The 22,978-nt window shown below is 43.6% G+C and overlaps 1 protein-coding gene across 1 annotated transcript in view; it reads left to right on the forward strand.

The window, feature by feature from the left end:
* pld1b (phospholipase D1b) overlaps window positions 1-22,285 on the forward strand; it is an 81,641-nt gene extending 59,356 nt beyond the window's left edge. The window contains exons 12-27 of the mRNA XM_061964995.1: window positions 652-735; window positions 2,240-2,321; window positions 2,410-2,520; window positions 2,582-2,764; window positions 5,840-6,047; window positions 6,115-6,243; window positions 6,305-6,423; window positions 6,499-6,612; window positions 11,954-12,064; window positions 12,135-12,223; window positions 13,501-13,614; window positions 13,784-13,833; window positions 14,539-14,673; window positions 20,997-21,150; window positions 21,218-21,335; window positions 21,397-22,285. Coding sequence (XP_061820979.1) covers window positions 652-735; window positions 2,240-2,321; window positions 2,410-2,520; window positions 2,582-2,764; window positions 5,840-6,047; window positions 6,115-6,243; window positions 6,305-6,423; window positions 6,499-6,612; window positions 11,954-12,064; window positions 12,135-12,223; window positions 13,501-13,614; window positions 13,784-13,833; window positions 14,539-14,673; window positions 20,997-21,150; window positions 21,218-21,335; window positions 21,397-21,621 — 2,026 coding nt within the window. The 3' untranslated portion in view covers window positions 21,622-22,285. The remainder of the gene's footprint in view (window positions 1-651; window positions 736-2,239; window positions 2,322-2,409; window positions 2,521-2,581; window positions 2,765-5,839; window positions 6,048-6,114; window positions 6,244-6,304; window positions 6,424-6,498; window positions 6,613-11,953; window positions 12,065-12,134; window positions 12,224-13,500; window positions 13,615-13,783; window positions 13,834-14,538; window positions 14,674-20,996; window positions 21,151-21,217; window positions 21,336-21,396) is intronic.
* The last annotated feature ends 693 nt before the right edge of the window (window positions 22,286-22,978 follow it).

Raw genomic sequence — 22,978 nt, forward strand, 5'->3', positions numbered from 1 at the left:
ACTTCCACCTGTCCTATAAGAGGACAGCTGTAGTGATGTATTCTGAGGATCATGTCATATTTAATTTGAACTTCTTTTTTTTTTTTATGGTCCTCAGTAGTCATGTACAAATTTGTGTGAATTATGCAAAATGATTTAAATTTGGTCCCCATGAACCATATTAACTTTCTCTCCAGGGTCCCCAGTAAGAATGATCAGCACATTACTTCATCAATCCAGAGATTTAAAGATGTGTATGAGCTAACTGGCCAGTGGACATTTTACCTCATTTTTGTTATGCCTCCACAACCTGTAGAAAGGGTGGTCCCCACAAGTGATGATCAAAAACTTGGTCCCCATTCCAAATGATAACCAGTGTGTGTGTGTGAGTGTGTGTGTGTGTATGTGTGTGTGTGTGTGTGTGTGTGTGTGTGTGTGTGTGTGTGTGTGTGTGTGTGTGTGTGTGTGTTTTATTGGAGTAACGCGACACAAAGGTAGGGAAAATGAGCCTCTGTCCTTCATCACCTGTCCCCCTGCCGGGCAACACTATACGGTCTGTGAGACGCACGTGTGTGTGTGTGTGTGTGTGTGTGTGTCTGTCGTGTGTGTCACAACATGTGGCAGACTTGAAAAGTTGTGCATAGACTAAAAAGTTAAACATTGTGTGTGCAGGTACGTGAATGGGAGAACATACATGGAGGATGTGGCCAATGCTTTGGATGAGGCCAAGGAGGAAATCTTCATAACTGACTGGTGGTGAGTTCGTGTGTGTGTGTGTGTGTGTGTGTGTGTGTGTGTGTGTGTGTGTGTGTGTGTGTGTGTGTGTGTGTGTGTGTGTGTGTGTGTGTGTGTGTGTGTGTGTGTGTGTGTGTGTGTGTGTGTGCGTGTGTGTTCGCACTGAGTTCACTTGGTGGTCACTTCAAGTGCAACATTTCCATCTGAACGGATCACTTACCGTACTGTTCGACACACACGTATTGTCACATGAAAAAAATGTGGACTCCGCATGGTGTAAGTCAGAGGTGTCCAAACTGCACTACGCACGTCATCAAAAAATCTACATATTACATTTAAATATGTGGCAATTTGATAGGTGCTTATTATTTGCCATCATGGGGACAACGTGAGTGACTCAGGCTAGTGACCAGGAAGTATACCTTCTAGAGCAGTGGTCCCCAACCACCGGGCCATGGCCCGGTACCGGTCCGCAGACCGATTGGTACCGGGCCGCACAAGAAATTGAAAAAAAAAAAATATATATATATATATATATTTTTTATTTTTTTTTATTTTTTTTATTTTTTTTATTTTTTTTTTATTAAATCAACATAAAAAACACAATATATACATTATATATCAATATAGATCAATACAGTCTGCAGGTATACAGTCCGTAAGCACACATGATTGTATTTCTTTATGAAAAAATAAATAAAATAAAATAAAATCCTCCCCGGTCAGTGGGACTAATTTTCAAGCGTTGACCAGTCTGCAGCTACAAAAAGGTTGGGGACCACTGTTCTAGAGAGTGCATGCACATCATTTATTTATATAACCCAATCCAAACGACCTTCCCAAGTCATGACTCAAGAATCAAATTTAATCGAATTATCACCCAAAGAATGTGAACTAAATTTACATGTATGCTTGCATGTCTTATATCTTTATTACATGTATGATTGCATGTAGGGCTGCTGGAAAAAATGGATTCACATCCAAATTGCGTTTCTTATTAAGCGGGGGGTGTATATTGTCCGGAAGAGTTAGTGCTGCAAGGGGTTCTGGGTATTTGTTCTGTTGTGTTTATGTTGTGTTACGATGCGGATGTTCTCCCGAAATGTGTTTGTCATTCTTGTTTGGTGTGGGTTCACAGTGGGGCGCATATTTGTAACAGTGTTAAAGTTGTTTATACGGCCATCCTCAGTGTGACCTGTATGGCTGTTGACCAAGTATGTCTTGCATGCACTTGTGTGTGTGAAAAGCCATAGATATTATGTGATTGGGCCGCCATTGTGCCTTTAAGGTTTATTGGCGCTCTGTACTTCTCCCTACGTCCGTGTACCACTCCGTACAGTTGCGTTTTAAAAAGTCATACATTTTACTTTTTGAAACCGATACCGTTAATTTCCCATATTTCATTTTAAAGCATTTATCGGCCGATAATATCGGCAGCCCGATATTATCGGACATCTCTAATTCTGACCACAAACAATAGGGGGCGCCACTAATGTCATGTGATGGAGGGTGTATTTCTTCTCAGGTTGAGTCCAGAGATCTTCCTCAAGAGGCCCATCGTGGAGGGAAACCGCTGGCGTTTGGACCACTTGCTGAGGCGTAAAGCGGTGAGTGTCGAGTTCGTCCGGAGAGGGGCGTGTAAAAATAAAAGGGGTGGAGCTTTAGGTGAGGATCTTTTTTATGGTTTGCTAACAGCAACAAGGAGTGCGCATCTTTGTGATGCTCTACAAGGAAGTGGAGCTGGCTCTGGGCATCAACTCGGGCTACAGCAAGCGAACCCTCATCCACCTTCACCCCAACATCAAGGTATGTGCAAAGGGTGTTCGGCGTGAACGTCTCCAGCCTGACGCCGTCACGCCTCCCACAGGTGATGCGTCACCCCGCCCACGTGTCCTCCGCCGTCTACCTGTGGGCGCATCACGAGAAGATCATCGTCATCGACCAATCCGTGGCCTTTGTGGGCGGGATCGACCTGGCGTACGGCCGCTGGGACGACCGAGAGCACCGGCTGACGGACGTGGGGAGTGTGACCTTCTCGCACCAGGAGCAGGTGCGCAGCCACAACTAATCATTGATTGGCGTGTTCCACTCCAGGCCCGTAGGTGGCGATAAGGCCAACTGTGCCACAATAGCCATAGCATGGATCTGTTATTTTAATAACGATATTGAACATATTACATCCGTTGGTGCAAGGGCCGGCCCGTGGCATAAACACTTTATGCCAGGTGGCCCTAGTGTGTGAGTGTGAGTGTGAATGTTGTCTATCTGTGTTGGCCCTGTGATGAGGTGGCGACTTGTCCAGGGTTCCGCCTGAATGCAGCTGGGATAGGCTCCAGCACCCCCCGGCGACCCCGAAAGGGACAAGCGGTAGAAAATGGATGGATGGGTGGTTGTCCAAACTGTTTTCACTGGTGGGTCACGCCATTGTGATATTTTTAATTTTTAAAACTAATAGGGCTCCCCTCAATTTTGGTGAATGTTAAAGGTCCCTGGGACCCAAAAGGGTCCCAGGCATGAAAGTGTTAAAAACAAGTCAGACATAAAAATGTTGTTACTTTCAACGCTAAAATATTTTCAGCTCTATTTGTTAGTTTTATTCATTTGTTTATGTCATATGCCCTTTTTGTCTGTTTTTTATGGCAAACACACAAAATATGCAATATTTACCCCAACAAATATTCCAGGTGGAAGTAATTGGAGCCTTAAATAGGTAAATAATTCGTAACAACATTGCTTTTCATTCGTTAATATTTTGAGAGTTTAAAAAAAATGTATATCAATGTCCTGGTTGTTAAGTGTTAAAAAGTTAAAGTACCAATGATTGTCACACACACACTAGGTGTGGCGAAATTATTCTCTGCATTTGACCCATCACCCTTGATCACCCCCTGGGAGGTGAGGGGAGCAGTGAGCAACAGCGGTGGCCGCGCCCGGGAATCATTTTTGGTGATTTAACCCCCAATTCCAACCCTTGATGCTGAATGCCAAGCAGGGAGGTAATGGGTCCCATTTTTATAGTCTTTGGTATGACTTGGCCGGGGTTTGAACTCACAACCTACCGATCTCAGAATGGACACTCTAACCATTAGGCCACTGAAAAAAATCAGTGTTAAAAATAAGTCATATATTATTTTTACTTTCAACACTTAAATCGCTTGATCAACTTCAGATCTATCTTATAAGTTGTTATCATTTTTTGTGCAATACCAAATTTGCATGGCAGCTTAGTGATATTAGTATCAATATTGCAACATGTTCCCCTTACATTGCACCTGTTTGTTTTGCAATTATTTTTGTATTAGTATTTTTAGAATGTGCATTTTAAGATATGCTGCGGACCGCAAACGGCCCCCGGCTCGTACTGTGGACACCTCTGCTTTATGCGGTAGTTTCGGGCGTATTGAAGGAAGTTATGACTGTTATCATTTTCTGCCACAAGAGGGCGATATTGTCGCCACAACCGTCATGCAGTGGCGTCTCACCCAATGCCCCGACCTACCATCAAAAAGACGGAAGTTCTGACCGTTATAATTTCCCACCACAAGCAGGTGATACTGGTGTCGATGTCAACATGTCGTCATGATCACACCCAACCTGAAAGGTTGTGAGTTCAAACCCCGGCCGAGTCATACCGAAGACTATAAAAATGGGACCCATTACCTCCCAGCTTGGCACTCAGCATCAAGGGTTGGAATTGGGGGTTAAATCACCAAAAATGATTCCCGGGCGCGGCCACCGTTGCTGCCCACTGCTCCCCTCACCTCCCAGGGGGGTAACAAGGGGATGGGCCAAATGCAGAGGACACCACACCTAGTGTGTGTGTGACAATCATTGGTACTTTAACTTAAACATATCAGTTTTATAGTTGATGACAAGGACTTTTTACTGCCAGGCTCCGCCCACTACGAATGGCTACAAGCCAGTACTGACCAATATTATACTTCAGGGTGTCATCATCATTTGTACCAATTAGGCCCTAAATATTAATCATGAAATGCTGTTATTAAATAAATACTAATTAAAATATATATTTTACAAACAGAAAGTTACAGGAATGTACACATGACCCCATGCTTACATCTCATTGTGCAACATGTGAATGTTTTAATGGGAACTAAACGTGATATCTGAAAGGGGTACAACACTAGTACACAGCTCATGAAAAACAATATTATTTGTTATTGTCATAGTACAGGGGTCGGCAACCCGCGGCTCTAGAGCCGCATGCGGCTCTTTAGCGCCGCCCTAGTGGCTCTCTGGAGCTTTTTCAAAAATGTATGAAAAATGGAAAAAGATTAGGGGGAAAAAAAAAAATTGTTTTAATATGGTTTCTGTAGAAGGACAAACATGACACAAACCTCCCTAATTGTTATAAAGCACACTGTTTATATTAAACATGCTTCACTGATTCGAGTATTTGGCGAGCGACGTTTTGTCCTACTAATTTTGGCGGTCCATGAACTCACCGTAGTTTGTTTACATGTATAACTTTCTCCGACTTTCTAGGACGTGTTTTATGCCACTTCTTTTTCTGTCTCCTTTTGTCCACAAAACTTTTAAGGTTGTGCATGAAAGGTGAGTTTTGTTGAAGTTATTGACTTGTGTGGAGTGCTAATCAGACATATCTGGTCACTGCATGACTGCAAGCTAATCGATGCTAACATGCTATTTAGGCTAGCTATATGTACATATTGCATCATTATGCCTCATTTGTAGCTATTTTTCAGGTCATTTAGTTTCCTTTAAGTCCTCTTAATTCAATTTATATCTCATGACACACTATCTGTATGTAATATGGCTTTTAATTTTTTGCGGCTCCAGACAGATTTGTTTTTGTATTTTTGGTCCAATATGGCTCTTTCAACATTTTGGGTTGCCGACCCCTGTCATAGTAAGTGGGCCAAAACACTTATATTAGAAAACAATCTTATGGAAAGACTGCTGTCATTTGATTATAATAATAAGAAATGTAACTTGTTATTTAGTCAAGTTTGGGAAAGGTGTGCACGTCTCACGTCGCTCACATGTGCTCCACTGAATGCTCAAGGAGTTTTTGCGTTTGCTCACACAAATGAAAAATTGGAGAGAACATTGGTGATGACATTAATCTTCTGTTTTCTCCAAGGTTGAGGCATCCTCGACCAATATAGCCGCCCAAGCCAACGGCAGCGGCGGCTACGGGAACGCCGCATTCTCAGCGGAGGACTCGGTGGCGCAGCCGAGGATAAAGGGTCAGGGGAGGATGAGGAGGGCGAAGATGAGCATCAAGCGGCACCTGCAGAAACACGGCCTGACCCACTCCGACAGCGACGACGAGCTGGACGACGACGACCGTGAGTGGCGCCGGAGCTCGTCCGTGAACGCCCGCCGATGCGACGACGCTTACGGTGTTTTTTGCAGGAACTGAGGCGGAGCGGAACCTGCAGTCGGGCGTTGCCGATTTGTCTGGAAACACGCGCTTCTGGCACGGGAAAGATTACTGCAACTTTGTGTACAAGGACTGGATTGAACTGGACAAACCTTTCGATGGTAAACTTGACAACCACGCGTCCGTTTGCAGGTTGCAGCCCTCACGTCTTCCTCCTCCTAGATTTCATAGACCGGCACATGACTCCCAGGATGCCCTGGCACGACATCGCCTCGGTGGTTCACGGCAAAGCCGCCCGCGACGTGGCCAGGCACTTCATCCAGCGCTGGAACTTCACAAAGGTCAGAGGTCTCACGGCGGCCGCCCACCACCTGAGGGGGAAGAATGCAGCACGTTCATGTGTGTTTTCCCGCCAGATCGTGAAGCTCAAATATCGTTCCCTGGCCTTCCCGTATCTGCTGCCCAAGACGCACACCACCGCCGGAGAGCAGCGCTATCAAGTCCCCGGATGCACCACCACTAAAGTTCAGGTTGGTGTTCAAGCGACAACTCTACACTGCAAAAACTGAAATCTAAGTAAGATTAAGTATCTCAAATAAGGGTGATATTTGCTTATTTTCTGTCTGATAAGATCATTCTTCTCACTAAGCAGATTTTATGTTAGAGTGTTTTACTTGTTTTAAGGGTTTTGGTCCTAAATGATCTCAGTAAGATAATACAGCTTGTTGCTGAGATTTGATGACCTATATTGAGTAAAACATGCTTGAAACTAGAATATCAGCTGTTGCAAAGCTGTGTCATCAACACTCACAAGTATAAAACTACTTTTTTAAAGTAATCATTTCTTACTTCAAGCATGAAAAAAAAAATCATGATGCCAAGCGCATATCATTATGTCAAGATAATGGCACTAGCATTTACTTCATTTAAGAATATTTTTCAACATATTGAGCAAAAAGGTCTTTTTTCTACCAAGAAAAGTGCACTTGTTATTAGTGAGAATATACTTATTTTAAGGTATTTTTGGGTTCATTGAGGTTAGCTAATTTTACTTATTTTGGAAAGTCTTGACAAGCCGAATTTTCTTGTTCTATTGGCAGATAATTTTGCTTAGTTCAAATAAAATACCTCTCATTTTTGTATTTTTTTTTCTTGTTTTTGAACACTGACTTTTTGCAGTGTAGGAACTAGACTTACGTACTTTAACTTTAACTTTAAAGTTTCCTGTAAAAGTGTGTTCCACTTGTTTTACAAACCAGCCTGATGACGTATGACAGAGTGTAGCCATTAATCATGACTTCCTCATTTTTATTTCTACCAAAAAATCTGCCCGAATTGTTTTATTCAATTTTGTTTTTGTAGGTTAAGGTTTTTTATATATTGTGCTCCTGAGTTAATTTTACAAATTTTATTTTTCAGTGTCAAATGGCTCAATTCAGTCAAAAAATGTTTATAGTTTAAAAAGGATTCAATTTTATTTTGAATTTTAGGCAAATTGAAGCACTTTAATTTGTTTTCTTTTACAGACTAAAATACAGTGTTGATACAGTTATTCTTTGTTGTAATGTTGATGTATATTTTTTTCCTTTTTCTTTTTAAGTTATCTTCAACGTTAATATTGATACAATGTTATAAAGAGGTGTACTTGTATAAACCGAAAACAAAAAGGTCGCAAATGGAGGGGTTCGTAAATCAATATTGAATTTTTTTTTTACAAAGCAATGGAAACCTGGGACTTCAAACACACTTTCTCAAAAGTGCAGCAAATACTTGAACTATGTTGTGATCAGTGTTGGGTTGGTTACTGAAAACCAGTAACTAGTTACAGTTACTAGTTACTTTATTTCAAAAGTAACTCAGTTATTTACACCAAAAAGTAATGCGTTACTGTGAAAAGTAACTATTTAGTTACTTCTTTTATTTTTATTTTTTTAAGTCTCCCATTAATGCCCTGTTAGCCTTCATTTCAGTACTGTTATTGCACTGGAGAATAATACAATCTGTTGATCAACTTGACATGCATTTGCATCACTGAACTCTGCTAAGCAATGTGCTCTACATACAACACACAAAGACAAAGATATGTTTCAAAGGGCCAATTTATTTCAGGCCAGAACAAATTGACAAAACTATTTTAAATAGCTGCAAAATAACATACATAAGTAACAAACCGCATAATAACAACATGTCACAACATAGCTGTAAACCTGGCTTCACCCAAGGAAGGCACACATGACATGATTATATGTCATGTCACTATATACTGCACTATATAAACACACGTTTTTTTCTCTCAAGGAATTGTGAAATAAAATCATGTTTTCAGGAGATCAACACTGTACTGAAGCCCAGAACACTACACATTTCCCCAGTTTTATTAGAGAAAAGGAAATATTGGCCTGGCCCACTAGGATCCCTCTTTATGTTTGTGAACTTTATAGTCTATACATTTAGAGTGATGTGATAATGATCAAACACTCTAAAAGTCTAGAATGAAAGAGCAACAGTATATAAGAGAATTGACAGAGTGTGTGTACCTTCAGTGCTGAATGATGGGCAGAGGCAGAGTTTGGAGTGTCTTCTTCAGCTTGCTTTCCATGTTTATGTACTCACTGTCCACTGTGTCCAGGAACTTGGAAAATGTTTTTGTGCCATTTGCCGTTTGACGCCCGCTATCATGCTAATTAGCTGCCTGAAAGCGGGTGACTCCACTGTAGAAATAGCCTGCATGTCTTCTAGCACATACGCTGCAATGGCTCTATCAATGTTGTCCTGGCTAGCAGTCCCTCCGTTAAAATCCTTAGGTGGAGGTGAAGTGGCATCGGAGCCTGTGTCTCTCTTTAATAGCTTTGTCGAAGCATGTTGCTTTTGTAGCTGTTTCAGCAGATTTGAATTGCTGTTTTGGGCAGTAGATAGGATCTTTGATCCAAGACACAACTTACATTTAACTAAAATGTTATTTTCGTTGTGCTCGACAAAAGAAAAGTAGTGAGAATATCTCCATGTTAAGAAACTCTGCTTCGGCTCCGCCATGATGTCTTGTTAGTAAACAAGACAGACACGCCCCCTCCCTCCCCGCACCCACACCCAGACACACACAGAGCACACCTCTTCTCTTCTACCCGTTGTGACACAAGAAGATTCAGAAGGACACTGCAACTCTCCAATAAAACACACTCAGATCTTCTGTTTGTAGCTGATACTACATAAAAAATAACGTAAAATAACACAGTAAGGCATCATGTAGTAACGATAACTGAGTTACTGAATATAAAAAAATAACGCGTTAGACTACTAGTTACCGCCGAAAATAACGGCGTTACAGTAACGCGTTACTATAACGCCAACACTGGTTGTGATTAGGGATGGGCACCGAAGCCGGTACTTTTTTTGGCACCGACCGAACCCTGCTGTTCCTACCGGGCAACGATTCACGCAAAATCCAACGGTGCCTTGTTTTAGTATGGGTTGCGCGTGACGTCACTCCCGACAGTTGTTAGTGTCGTCGTATTCATTTAATCTGGAGCCAGAAGATGTTTAAAGAGGACATGATCCGTAAACCTTAAAATCAGAAGTATTTATTACCTATTGGATACAATTTGTCTGAGCGCTATCTGTCCCGAGTAGCATTCAACACGGCGACTTACACAGGGCGGTCCGGACGCGCCCTCCCCCTCACGCTCTTACAATATATATCACAATGTATGAATATGCAATGAGGTGGCTGCTTCCAGGCGTGGAATCTTCTTAGAATCCGACTTCATATCTGGTGTTGTCCTTCAGACCTCGGCAAAGAAGCCACGTCAACAGTAGCAAGAATGTGGACGATAAGAGTGAATGTGCTTGAACTTGGACCCAGTTCCAACTGGAACTTAGAGGATATGATTAGTTGCACGGCCTATTCTAAGCATATATATACTAAACATTTCTTAATCACTTCATCCTTCATTATCTTAATTATATCCCAACATAATACATCCCAACAATAGCATTCGTGTTTTAAATTAAAATGAGCGAAAAACAGTGATTGAAAACCGCACGTTGACAAACTTATGGACTGAGGGGTGCTATCTTAAATGCTAGCTTAAATGCTAAGATGAAAACATAACGTATTTCCCCATTAAGAAACGACTTACTTTAATCTAAACTTGTATAAACACAACTAAGATATTCAATTGTGCATACTGAACCTGATCCATCTGAGAAATACAGGACTGAGGGGGTTGTTACGGTGCGTTCAGTGACCGCTGACAGGAGTAGGACAACCAAAAAGTAAAACGCCCACCAGAAATAATAAATAATAATATATTTTATATTATTTCTATTTATTATTATATTAAAAGTGTTTTTAACAGTGTGCTTATTTATTTTTGTTACTTTTAAAAAATGTTGGCTTTCAGTGTGTTTATAAGTACTTTTGGACCACTTTTAACAATATTGCAATTATAATAATGGTACTAATTTTGGTTAAAAATAACTGTGATATAAAATGAGATAGGCTCCAGCACCCCCGCGACCCCAAAGGGAATAAGTGGTAGAAAATGGATGGGTGGATGGATGGATAAAATGTTCAATCCTGACATCCCTAACACCAGCCAAATTGCCTCCAGGTCAGGCAGGGGTGTCAACTTCATTTTAGCTCAGGGGCCACATGGAGGAAAATCTGTGCACGGACTATTAAAATCATGGCATTAAAACCAAAAAATAATGACAACTTAAGATTGTTTTCTTTGTCTTACTTTGGCAAAAAATAGAACAAACACATTCTGAAAATATTACAATAAAAATATAGAAAAAAAATACAGCCAGGGTTAAAGTTTAGATCCATGAAGGAAAGAAGAAAGTGAATGAATGTTTATAACTAAATGCATTTACATATGCATAAAAATGTGTTTTCCTTTGTGTTATTTTTTTAATGAATTAAGTAACATTTATGATATGAATGTGAGATATAACAGGATAATGCATACATTTATCATTTGTTTTCAAAAAAGTGGGACCCCAAAAATTTACAGTGGGACCCCATTTTTATGGCTTGATGGGGTCCCTGGGACCCCATTTTGAAAATTCCTAGCGCCAACACTGATGGAGTATTGGTGTGTGCAAAACAGCAGCAGGCGGCTGTGGCCTGCGGGCCGGTTCTAACACTAATCAAATATCATCCCGGGGGCCTTGATTTTGACACATAGGCTCTAGGTAATGTTGCAATTTTCAATGCCAACAAAGAAATTGACTCAGAAATGTAATAATAAAACAAGATGTAACAACTAAACAGAAGTTATCCTAATGTGTACATTTGTAAATGTTCCAATAAAAAATGCAATTTTGTTATTAAAAACTATTAATATTTATTAGCGCACAGATACAGTACAGGCCAAAAGTTTGGACACACCGTCTGATTCAATGCGTGTTCTTTATTTACATTGTAGATTGTCACATCACAACTATGAATGAACACATGTGGAGTTATGTACTTAACAAAAAAAGGTGAAATAACAGAAAACATGTTTTATATTCTAGTTTCTTCCAAATAGCCATCCTTTGCTCTGATTACTGCTTTGCACACTCTTGGCATTCTCTCCATGAGCTTCAAGGACGTAGTCACCTGAAATGGTTTTCACTTCACAGGTGTGCCTTATCAGGGTTGATTAGTGGAATGTCTTGCTTTATCAATGGGGTTGGGACTATCAGTTGTGTTGTGAATGAGAAGGTGTGTCCAAACTTTTGCCCTGTACTGTCTGTAAGTACGGACAATTGGTACCGTTGAGTACCGGTATCGATTCCAAAGCACCGGGAATTGGTACCGTATTGGTTCAAATGTGAAAGGTACTCATTCCCAGTTGTGATTGACATTCTTGTCTGGTCCGTCAGATCCTTCGCTCGGCGTCTGACTGGTCGGCCGGCATCAAGTACCACGAAGAGTCCATCCACAACGCCTACGTGTCCACCATCCAGAACAGCCAGCATTTCATCTACATAGAAGTGCGTGTTCCACACCCTCTTCACTTCAGCTGCTGTTTTTTTTCTCACCGTTTTTTTCCTTTCCTCCCAGAATCAGTTCTTCATCAGCTGCTCAGACAATAGACATGTTTTCAACATGATCGGCGACGCCATTGCCGAGCGCATCATCAAAGCGTACAGGTGACGTACCAGCAGTGTTGGGTTAGTTACTGAAAACCAGTAACTAGTTACAGTTACTAATTACTTTATTTCAACAGTAACTCAGTTACTAACTCAGTTACTTACACCAAAAAGTAATGCGTTACTGTGAAAAGTAACTATTTAGTTACTTATATATATGTATATATATATATATTTTTAAGGCCCCCTTTAATGCCCTTTTAGCCTTCATTTCAGTACTGTTATTGCACTGGAGAATAATACAATCTGTTGATCAACTTGACATGCATTTGCATCACTAAGCAATGTGGTCTACATACAACACACAAACACAAAGATATGTTTCAAAGGGCCAATTTGTTTCAGGCCAGAACAAATTGACAAAACTATTTTAAATAGCTGCAAAATAACATACATAAGTAACAAACAGCATAATAAAAACATAGCTGTAAACCAAGGAAGGCACACACTACATACACAAAGCCTAACCAGGCGTTCTTTTCTCTCAAGGAATTCTGAAATATAATCATGTCTGAAGCCCAGAACACTCTACACATTTCCCCAGTTTTAGTTTAGAGATAAGGAAAGATTGGCCGGACCCACTAGCATCCCTCTTTATGTTTGTGAACTTTATAGTCTATACATTTAGAGTGATGTGATAATCAAACACTCCAGAATGCTAGAATGAAAGAGCAACAGTATATAAGAGAATTGACAGAGTGTGTGTACCTTCAGTGCGCAGTGCCTCTTTAAAATCCAGCCGCTATTGCTTAGGAGGTGAAGTGTGTCTCTTAACTAGCTTCGTCGAAGCATGTTGCTTTTATAGCTGTTTCAGCAGATTTGAATTGCTAGGATAGGATCTTTGATCTAAGACACAACTTACATTTAACTAAAATGTTCTTTTCTTTGTGGTCGACAAAAGAAAAGTAGTGAGAATATCTCCATGTTAAGAAACTCGGCTTCGGGCTTTGCCATGTCTTGTTAGTAAACACAGACACGCCCTCTTCCACACACACAGCGCGCGGCGCGCCTCTTCCTTGTCGCCTCTTCTACAGCGCTCCAATAAAACACACTCAGATCTTCTCAGTTTCTAGCCGATACTACATAAAAAATAACGTAAAATAATGCAGTAACGCATCATGTAGTAACGGTAACTGAGTTACTGAATATAAAAAATTACGCGTTAGATTACTATTTACCGTTACTTTGTAACGCGTTAGTCCCAACACTGCGTACCAGCACGTTTTGTTTTTTGTCAACGTAGCAAGTACGTTCATTTGAAATAAATCGTCCTTTAGGGAGGGTAAAAAGTACCGCGTGTACGTGGTCACGCCTCTGCTGCCCGGCTTTGAAGGGGACATCACCACAGGAGGAGGCATCGCCCTCCAGGCCATCATGCACTTTAACTACAGGTGTGTTTGAAGGTGAAAGAATGCCGCCTACCATTAATAACTCAACGCCACACCTCAACGCTTGAACCAGTGTGCGTGTGAGATTCCTTCAGCGGCTGCCATGTATCTCTTGTGCAAACATGGCGCCCTCTCCAGCGCAAACACTGACGACAATGTGACTCTTGTGCAGGACCATGAACCGAGGCGACAACTCCATCATCTCCCAACTGAAGAAAGAGAGTAAGTCCCACCATGAGGACACAGGAAGTAGACAAAACGTTAAAGCGCAGATGGTGCACTGCAAAAAGTCAGTGTTAAAAAACAAGAATAAAAAATACAAAAATGAGGGGTATTTTATTTGAACTAAGCAAAATTATCTGCCAATAGAACAAGAACATTTGGCTTGTCAAGACTTTCCAAAACAAGTAAAATGAGCTAACCTCAATGAACCCAAAAATACCTTAAAATAAGTATATTCTCACTAATAACAACTGTACTACTATATGAGTACGTATTTTCTATTGTTTCATTGAAAATATAAAAAGCAAAGTCCATTTGGCTGTCATCTGTTTTAATATGAGACACAATTGTGTCAAAGTCATGAATTTTTTGTTCATGCTTGAAATAAAAAATGATTACTTTAAAAAAGTAGTTTTATACTTGTGAGTGTTGATGACACAGCTTTGCAACAGTTGATATTCTAGTTTCAAGCATGTTTTACTCAACATCAAATCTCAGCAACAAGCTGTAATATCTTACTGAGATCATTTAGGACCAAAACCCTTAAAACAAGTAAAACACTCTAACATAAAATCTGCTTAGTGAAAAGAATGATCTTATCAGACAGAAAATAAGCAAATATCACCCTTATTTGAGATATTTAATCTTACTTAGATTTCAGTTTTTGCAGTGTGTGACTGTGGGGCGGGGGGGCGTGTCTTCCAGTGGGAGACCAGTGGATCAACTACATCTCCATCGCCGGTCTGAGGACGCACTCGGAGCTGGAGGGGAAGCTGATCACCGAGCTCATCTACGTGCACAGCAAGATGCTCATCGCCGACGACAACACCGTCATCATTGGTAACGCCACATAACTTTATTTGAAATCTCCATTGCAAGCGCTACAGTGGGACCTCCATTTGGTTCTTGAACATTGTTTGGTAACCGGATAACTCGTATAGGAAACATCGTGGACATGAATAATTGGTTCTAGACTCGCATCGGCAATAGTCCATATTTTAGTCAAAGTAATGCGCACTTTGAAGACAATATCATGTACATATATGTATGTAGTGTATATTACATCAAACTAATATAACAAGAGGGTAATAGCTCAACAGTTGCTTTTTTTAAATCCAAACAACACAACAACAATGGCGAGCTAAACTGTCAACGCGCGCACGCACAGAGGTGTCATTGGTGCGCTCCAAAACGTTAACAACCATGTTAAATAATAAATGATAAATGGGTTGTACTTGTATAGCGCTTTTCTACCTTCAAGGTACTCAAAGCGCTTTGACACTACTTCCACATTTACCCGTTCACACACACATTCACACACTGATGGAGGGAGCTGCCATGCAAGGCGCTAACCAGCACCCATCAGGAGCAAGGGTGAAGTGTCTTGCTCAGGACACAACGGACGAGGTTGGTACTAGGTGGGGATTGAACCAGGGACCCTCGGGTCGCGCACGGCCACTCTTCCACTGCGCCACGCTGTCCCTGTTGCTGCAATGATAAACCCAGAAAGGAAAATCATTTTTACTTTATGTTTGTGAATATTTGTGGCATATTTTGAACACTCTAAGGGGTGTCCAAACTTTCTGAAAAGGAGGTCGCATTGGGCTAAAACATTTTAGCCGGGGGCCCGAAAGATAGGCTCCAGAACCCCCGTTACCCCGAAAGGGACAAGCGGTAGAAAATGGATGGATGAATGTGTGTGTGTGTGTGTGTGTGTGTATATATATACATACACATATATACTGTATATATATACATATACATACATACATATATATATATATATATATATATATATATACACATTATATATATATTATATATATATACATATATATATATATATATATATATACACATATATACTGTATATATATATACATATACATACATATATATATACACATATATACTGTGTATATATATACATACATATATATATATATATATATATACATATATATATATATATATATATATATACTCCTCTCTGAGCTGCCACCTTAACGTGGTAGAGGAGTTTGCGTGTCCCAATGATCCTAGGAGCTATGTTGTCCGGGGGCTTCTATGCCCCCTGGTAGGGTCTCCCAAGGCAAACTGGTCCTAGGTGAGGGATCAGACAAAGAGCAGCTCGAAGACCTCTATGAAGAACACGAACAAGGAACCCAGATTTCCCTCGCCCGGACGCGGGTCACCGGGGCCCTCCTCTGGAGCCAGGCCCGGAGGTGTGGCACGATGGCGAGCGCCTGGTGGCCGGGCCTGTCCCCATGGGGCCCGGCCGGGCACAGCCCGAAGAGGCAACGTGGGTCCCCCCTCCAATGGGCTCACCACCCATAGCAGGGGTCATAGAGGTCGGGTGCGATGTGAGCTGGGCGGAAGCCGAAGGCAGGGCACTTGGCGGTCCGATCCTCGGCTACAGAAGCTAGCTCTTGGGACGTGGAACGTCACCTCGCTGGGGGGGAAGGAGCCTGAGCTAGTGCGTGAGGTGGAGAAGTTCCGGCTAGATATAGTCGGACTCACTTCGACGCACAGCAAGGGCTCTGGAACCAGTTCTCTTGACAGGGGCTGGACTCTCTTCCACTCTGGCGTTGCCGGCAATGAGAGGCGACGGGCTGGGGTGGCAATTCTTGTTTCCCCTCGGCTCAAAGCCTGCACGTTGGAGTTCAACCCGGTGGACGAGAGGGTAGCCTCCCTCCGCCTTCGGGTGGGGGGACGGGTCCTGACTGTTGTTTGCGCTTACGCGCCCAACGGCAGTTCAGATTACCCACCCTTTTTGGATTCACTCGAGGGAGTACTGGAGAGTGCTCCCCCGGGTGATTCCCTCGTTCTACTGGGGGACTTCAACGCTCATGTTGGCAACGACAGTGAAACCTGGAGAGGCGTGATTGGGAAGAATGGCCGCCCGGATCTGAACCCGAGTGGTGTTTTGTTATTGGACTTTTGTGCTCGTCACGGATTGTCAATAACAAACACCATGTTCAAACATAAGGGTGTCCATATGTGCACTTGGCACCAGGACACCCTAGGCCGCAGTTCCATGATCGACTTTGTAGTTGTGTCATCGGATTTGCGGCCTCATATTTTGGACACTCGGGTGAAGAGAGGGGCGGAGCTTTCTACCGATCACCACCTGGTGGTGAGTTGGCTGCGATGGTGGGGGAGGATGCCGGACAGACCTGGCAGGCCCAAACGCATTGTGAGGGTTTGCTGGGAACGTCTAGCAGAGTCTCCTGTCAGAGAGAGTTTCAATTCCCACCTCCGGAAGAACTTTGAACATGTCACGAGGGAGGCGCTGGACATTGAGTCCGAGTGGACGATGTTCCGTACCTCTGTTGTCGGGGCGGCCGATTGGAGCTGTGGCCGCAGGGTAGTTGGTGCCTGTCGTGGCGGTAATCCTAGAACCCGTTGGTGGACACCGGCGGTGAGGGATGCCGTCAAGCTGAAGAAGGAGTCCTATCGGGTTCTTTTGGCTCATGGGACTCCTGACGCAGCAGACAGGTACCGACAGGCCAAGCGGTGTGCGGCTTCAGCGGTCGCGGAGGCAAAAACTCGGACATGGGAGGAGTTCGGTGAGGCCATGGAAAAAGACTTCCGGACGGCTTCGAAGCAATTCTGGACCACCATCCGCCGCCTCAGGAAGGGGAAGCAGTGCAGTGTCAACACCGTGTATGGTGGGGATGGTGCTCTGTTGACCTCGACTGCGGATGTTGTGGATCGGTGGAGAGAATACTTCGAAGACCTCCTCAATCCTACCAGCACGTCTTCCTATGAGGAAGCAGGGCCTGGGGAATCTGTGGTGGGCTCTCCTATTTCTGGGGCTGAGGTTGCCGAGGTAGTTAAAAAGCTCCTCGGTGGCAAGGCCCCGGGGGTGGATGAGATCCGCCCGGAGTTCCTTAAGGCTCTGGATGTTGTGGGGCTGTCTTGGTTGACAAGACTCTGCAACATCGCGTGGACATCGGGGGCGGTACCTCTGGATTGGCAGACCGGGGTGGTGGTTCCTCTCTTTAAGAAGGGGAACCGGAGGGTGTGTTCCAACTATCGTGGGATCACACTCCTCAGCCTTCCCGGTAAGGTCTATTCAGGTGTACTGGAGAGGAGGCTACGCCGGATAGTCGAACCTCGGATTCAGGAGGAACAGTGTGGTTTTCGTCCTGGTCGTGGAACTGTGGACCAGCTCTATACTCTCGGCAGGGTCCTTGAGGGTGCATGGGAGTTTGCCCAACCAGTCTACATGTGCTTTGTGGACTTGGAGAAGGCATTCGACCGTGTACCCCGGGAAGTCCTGTGGGGAGTGCTCAGAGAGTATGGGGTAACGGACTGTCTTATTGTGGCGGTTCGCTCCCTGTATAATCGGTGTCAGAGCTTGGTCCGCATTGCCGGCAGTAAGTCGGACACGTTTCCAGTGAGGGTTGGACTCCGCCAGGGCTGCCCTTTGTCACCGATTCTGTTCATAACCTTTATGGACAGAATTTCTAGGCGCAGTCAGGGCGTTGAGGGTATCTGGTTTGGTGGCTGCAGGATTAGGTCTCTGCTTTTTGCAGATGATGTGGTCCTGATGGCTTCATCTGGCCAAGATCTTCAGCTCTCACTGGATCGGTTCGCAGCTGAGTGTGAAGCGACTGGGATGAGAATCAGCACCTCCAAATCCGAGTCCATGGTTCTCGCCCGGAAAAGGGTGGAGTGCCATCTCCGGGTTGGGGAGGAGATCTTGCCCCAAGTGGAGGAGTTCAAGTACCTCGGAGTCTTGTTCACGAGTGAGGGAAGAGTGGATCGTGAGATCGACAGGCGGATCGGTGCGGCATCTTCAGTAATGCGGACGCTGTATCGATCCGTTGTGGTGAAGAAGGAGCTGAGCCAGAAGGCAAAGCTCTCGATTTACCGGTCGATCTACGTTCCCATCCTCACCTATGGTCATGAGCTTTGGGTCATGACCGAAAGGACAAGATCACGGGTACAAGCGGCCGAAATGAGTTTCCTCCGCCGGGTGGCGGGGCTCTCCCTTAGAGATAGGGTGAGAAGCTCTGCCATCCGGGGGGAGCTCAAAGTAAAGCCGCTGCTCCTCCATATCGAGAGGAGCCAGATGAGGTGGTTCGGGCATCTGGTCAGGATGCCACCCGAACGCCTCCCTCGGGAGGTGTTTCGGGCACGTCCGACTGGTAGGAGGCCACGGGGAAGACCCAGGACACGTTGGGAAGACTATGTCTCCCGGCTGGCCTGGGAACGCCTCGGGATCCACCGGGAGGAGCTGGACGAAGTGGCTGGGGAGAGGGAAGTCTGGGCTTCCCTGCTTAGGCTGCTGCCCCCGCGACCCGACCTCGGATAAGCGGAAGAAGATGGATGGATGGATGGATGGATATACATATATACTGTATATATATACATATACACATATATACTGTATATATATATATATATATATACACATATATACTGTATATATATATTACATACATATATATATATATATATATATATATATATACACACACATATATACTGTATATATATAAATATATATACATATATATATATATATATATATATGTATATATATAAACACACATATATATGTATATATATATATGTATATATATATATATATATATATATATATATATATATATATATATATATATATTAGGGTTGTTATATTTTCTTATGGAGACATTTTATCGAGGTTAATTTGTCTTTTTACAAAAGCTTTTTTTTACACTGAATTTATGTAATTGAACTTTTTGCATTTCAATTATGTGAACTTATTTTTGTTTTACATTAAATTATGCTGGGGCAGCACGTTGGAACAGGGGTTAGTGCATGTGCCTCACAATACGAAGGTCCTGGGTTCGATCCTGCGCTCGGGATCTTTCTGTGTGGAGTTTGCATGTTCTCCCCGTGACTGCGTGGGTTCCCTCCGGGTACTCCGGCTTCCTCCCACCTCCAAAGACATGCACCTGGGGATAAGTTGATTGGCAACACTAAATTGGCCCTAGTGTGTGAATGTGAGTGTGAATGTTGTCTGTCTATCTGTGTTGGCCCTGTGATGAGGCGGCGACTTGTCCAGGGTGTACCCCGCCTTCCGCCCATGTGCAGCTGAGATAGGCTACAGCACCCCCCGCGACTCCAAAAGGGACAAGCGGTAGAAAATGGATGGATGGATGGATTAAATTATGATGACAATTTTATACAATTTATATTTCATTTCATTTACCGGAAGTGGGTCTCTTTTTACACTGAATTTCAAAATACTGTATTTTAACTAACTGAATTTTTAAACACACACATTTTGATCACATTTTTATTAAAATGAATTGTCAGCATAATTGCCTTGTTTTAATGTGGGTTGCGCGTGACGTCATGTCCAGTTGCAGACTCAGCCAACTGCACATTGATAAACTCATGGGCTAGCTTAAATCCTAACATGCAAACATAACGTATTTCCCCATTAAGAAACGACTTACTTTAATCTAAACTCATATAAACACAACTAATATAATCAATTGTGCATATTGAACCTGATCCATCTGAGAAATATGAGACTGAGGGGGTTGTTACGGTGCGTTCGATGACCGCTGACAGGAGTAGGACAACCAAAAAGTAAAACGCCCACCTGAAATAATAAATAATAATATATTTTATATTATTATTATTTATATTTATATTAAGTATTTTTTAACAGTTTGCCTATTTATTTTAGTTACTTAAACATTTTTTGTGTTTGAATTTTGCAAACGTATTTGTTTTTACATGAAATTATGCTGACAATTTCATACAATTTTTATTTCATTTAATTTACCGGAAGTGGTCTGGTGTTTCGAAGCACAAACAAATATTTATGCTCTTTATTTTATTTTTTACACTGAATTTCAAAATACTGTATTTTAACAAACTTAATTTTTAAACACAAATATTGGTCACATATTTTTATTGAAATAAATTGTCAGCATAATTTCATGTAAAAAAAAAAAATAAAATACAGTTCACAAATTTTAATTCAGTGTCACATAAAAGCTTTTACTAACAAAGATACAAATAAACCTCCATAAAATTTGCTTCACTATACAAATTTTGGAATATGTGAACCCTGTTCAAGAACCAATGAAGTTTGTTGTACTGGTGTCGTGTCGCCACCTGCTGGCTGTCCCGTGTAACACTGCATTGGGCAGGCTCGGCCAACATCAACGACCGCAGCATGCTGGGAAAGCGGGACAGCGAGGTGGCCGTGATCGTGGAGGACTCGGAGACGGTGACCTCGGTGATGGACGGGCAGGAGTACCAAGCGGGACGCTTCGCTCTGCAGCTTCGCCTGGAGTGTTTCAGGTGGGACGACGCTCTCCGAGGGACAAATTCGAGACGCCTTCTTCTCACGGTCTGCTTTAATGTTCAGGATTATTCTGGGCGCGTACGCCGACACCACCATCGACGTGTCGGACCCCATCAGTGATCACTTCTACAAGGAGGTCTGGGTGACCACCTGCGCTCGTAACGCCACCATCTACCAGAAGGTGAGCGCCGAGAGATGACCACGACGGTCCCTTCCAGAAGTAAACCCGTTTCCTCCCGCAGGTTTTCCGATGTCTGCCGTCCAGCGACGTCCGGACCACCCTGGAGCTGGACGGCTTCCTGGCCAAGCAGGGCCTGGACACGGAGGACCCGGTCCAAGCTCGGGAAGAGCTGACCAAGATCCGCGGCTTCGTGGTGCAGTTCCCGCTGCAGTTCCTGTCCGAGCAGAACCTTCTCCCTCCCATCGGCACCAAAGAGCACATGATGCCCATGGAGGTGTGGACCTGAGCCCGTGTGAGACTCGCAGGACTTGCTTCTTCACAACTTCATCCATTACCGCGTCACGTCTGATAAAATAAAAGCGTCCCTCTGCCTCGTATGGCAAAAAAAAAAATTGGAAAAAAAACGGTTGTCATGGAGACGCAAGCAGCTTCTCAGCTGCATTGAGGATGTGGACGTTTTGAAGGCAGGATGGAACTTCACGACACTACAAGCCCCACTTCCGGCTTCTTGGCCACGCCCCCTTTGTACACACCTGCTCCTACATCAAGTCCCAAGTGCCAAATCCCAACAGAGAAACTTCAGTGCTCGTTGTGCGCATTCCGTCCGACAACCGGAAGTGACGTGATGTGTTTAGGTGTTGTCCGTGGATTTGTGATCTCCCCCAAAAAACCCGTGAAGGCAGCATGTGTCCTCTATGATCGTGGCCTGCATGTCTTCCGCTCTACCTCGCCGTGCTCCGACCTTCCTGGATTCCCCTTCCGACGTCCTCTTAAAAGTTGCCTTGAGACCGCAAGCTGACCAGGAAGCGAGTTCTCTGCACACCCCGCCCCCCCAAGTCGTACAGCACGTGTCGCCATTAAAATGCACTATTTGCACAGACCCGTCGTGTTGTCGTGGCGCCACACTGTGCATGTACTCCTGCAAATAAACTAATATTGAGGTGAATAAAGTGTGATGTCGTTATGGACGTTGGCGACCTCGCGTCCGTAACTCACACGAACGCGCATTAGCTTTGTGTGTGGTCAGCGAACGACAGCAATTCAGCGAAGTTTGTTTTAACGTTAACTATTATTGAATGTGTTTTCCCGGTCGATCGGTCCACGCATGCGCGAAGACTACGTCACTTCCGTCAAATTGTTTTACGGCCTGTCCTCCCAGTCATAGACATCCTATAAGTAAATGCAGCATTGACTGCTGTGACGTGAGAAATTCAGCCGCCATCTTGAAGTGGTGATGAGGAGCCTGCGAGAAAAAAAAAAGATGGTGTTCAGCGTTTTCCTGCTCAAATAAGCGGACTGTTGAAAATAGGAATCGGGGCGAGAGGAGCCAGATGAGGTGGTTTGGGCATCTGGTCAGGATGCCACCCGAACGCCTCCCTAGTGAGGTGTTTCGGGCACGTTCGACCGGTAGGAGGCCACGGGAAAGACCCAGGACACGTTGGGAAGACTATGTCTCCCAGCTGGCCTGGGAACGCCTCGGGATCCCCCGGGAGGAGCTGGACGAAGTGGCTGGTGAGAGGGAAGTCTGGGCTTCCCTGCTTAGGCTGCTGCCCCCGCAACCCCACCAAGATGGATGGATCGATGGATGGATTACTTTTCACAAGTAAGATTTAGCATTAACGTATTATTTTGTGAAAAGAATA

The sequence above is a fragment of the Nerophis lumbriciformis genome, linkage group LG07 (genome assembly GCF_033978685.3).
Source record: "Nerophis lumbriciformis linkage group LG07, RoL_Nlum_v2.1, whole genome shotgun sequence".
Classification (NCBI taxonomy): domain Eukaryota; kingdom Metazoa; phylum Chordata; class Actinopteri; order Syngnathiformes; family Syngnathidae; genus Nerophis; species Nerophis lumbriciformis.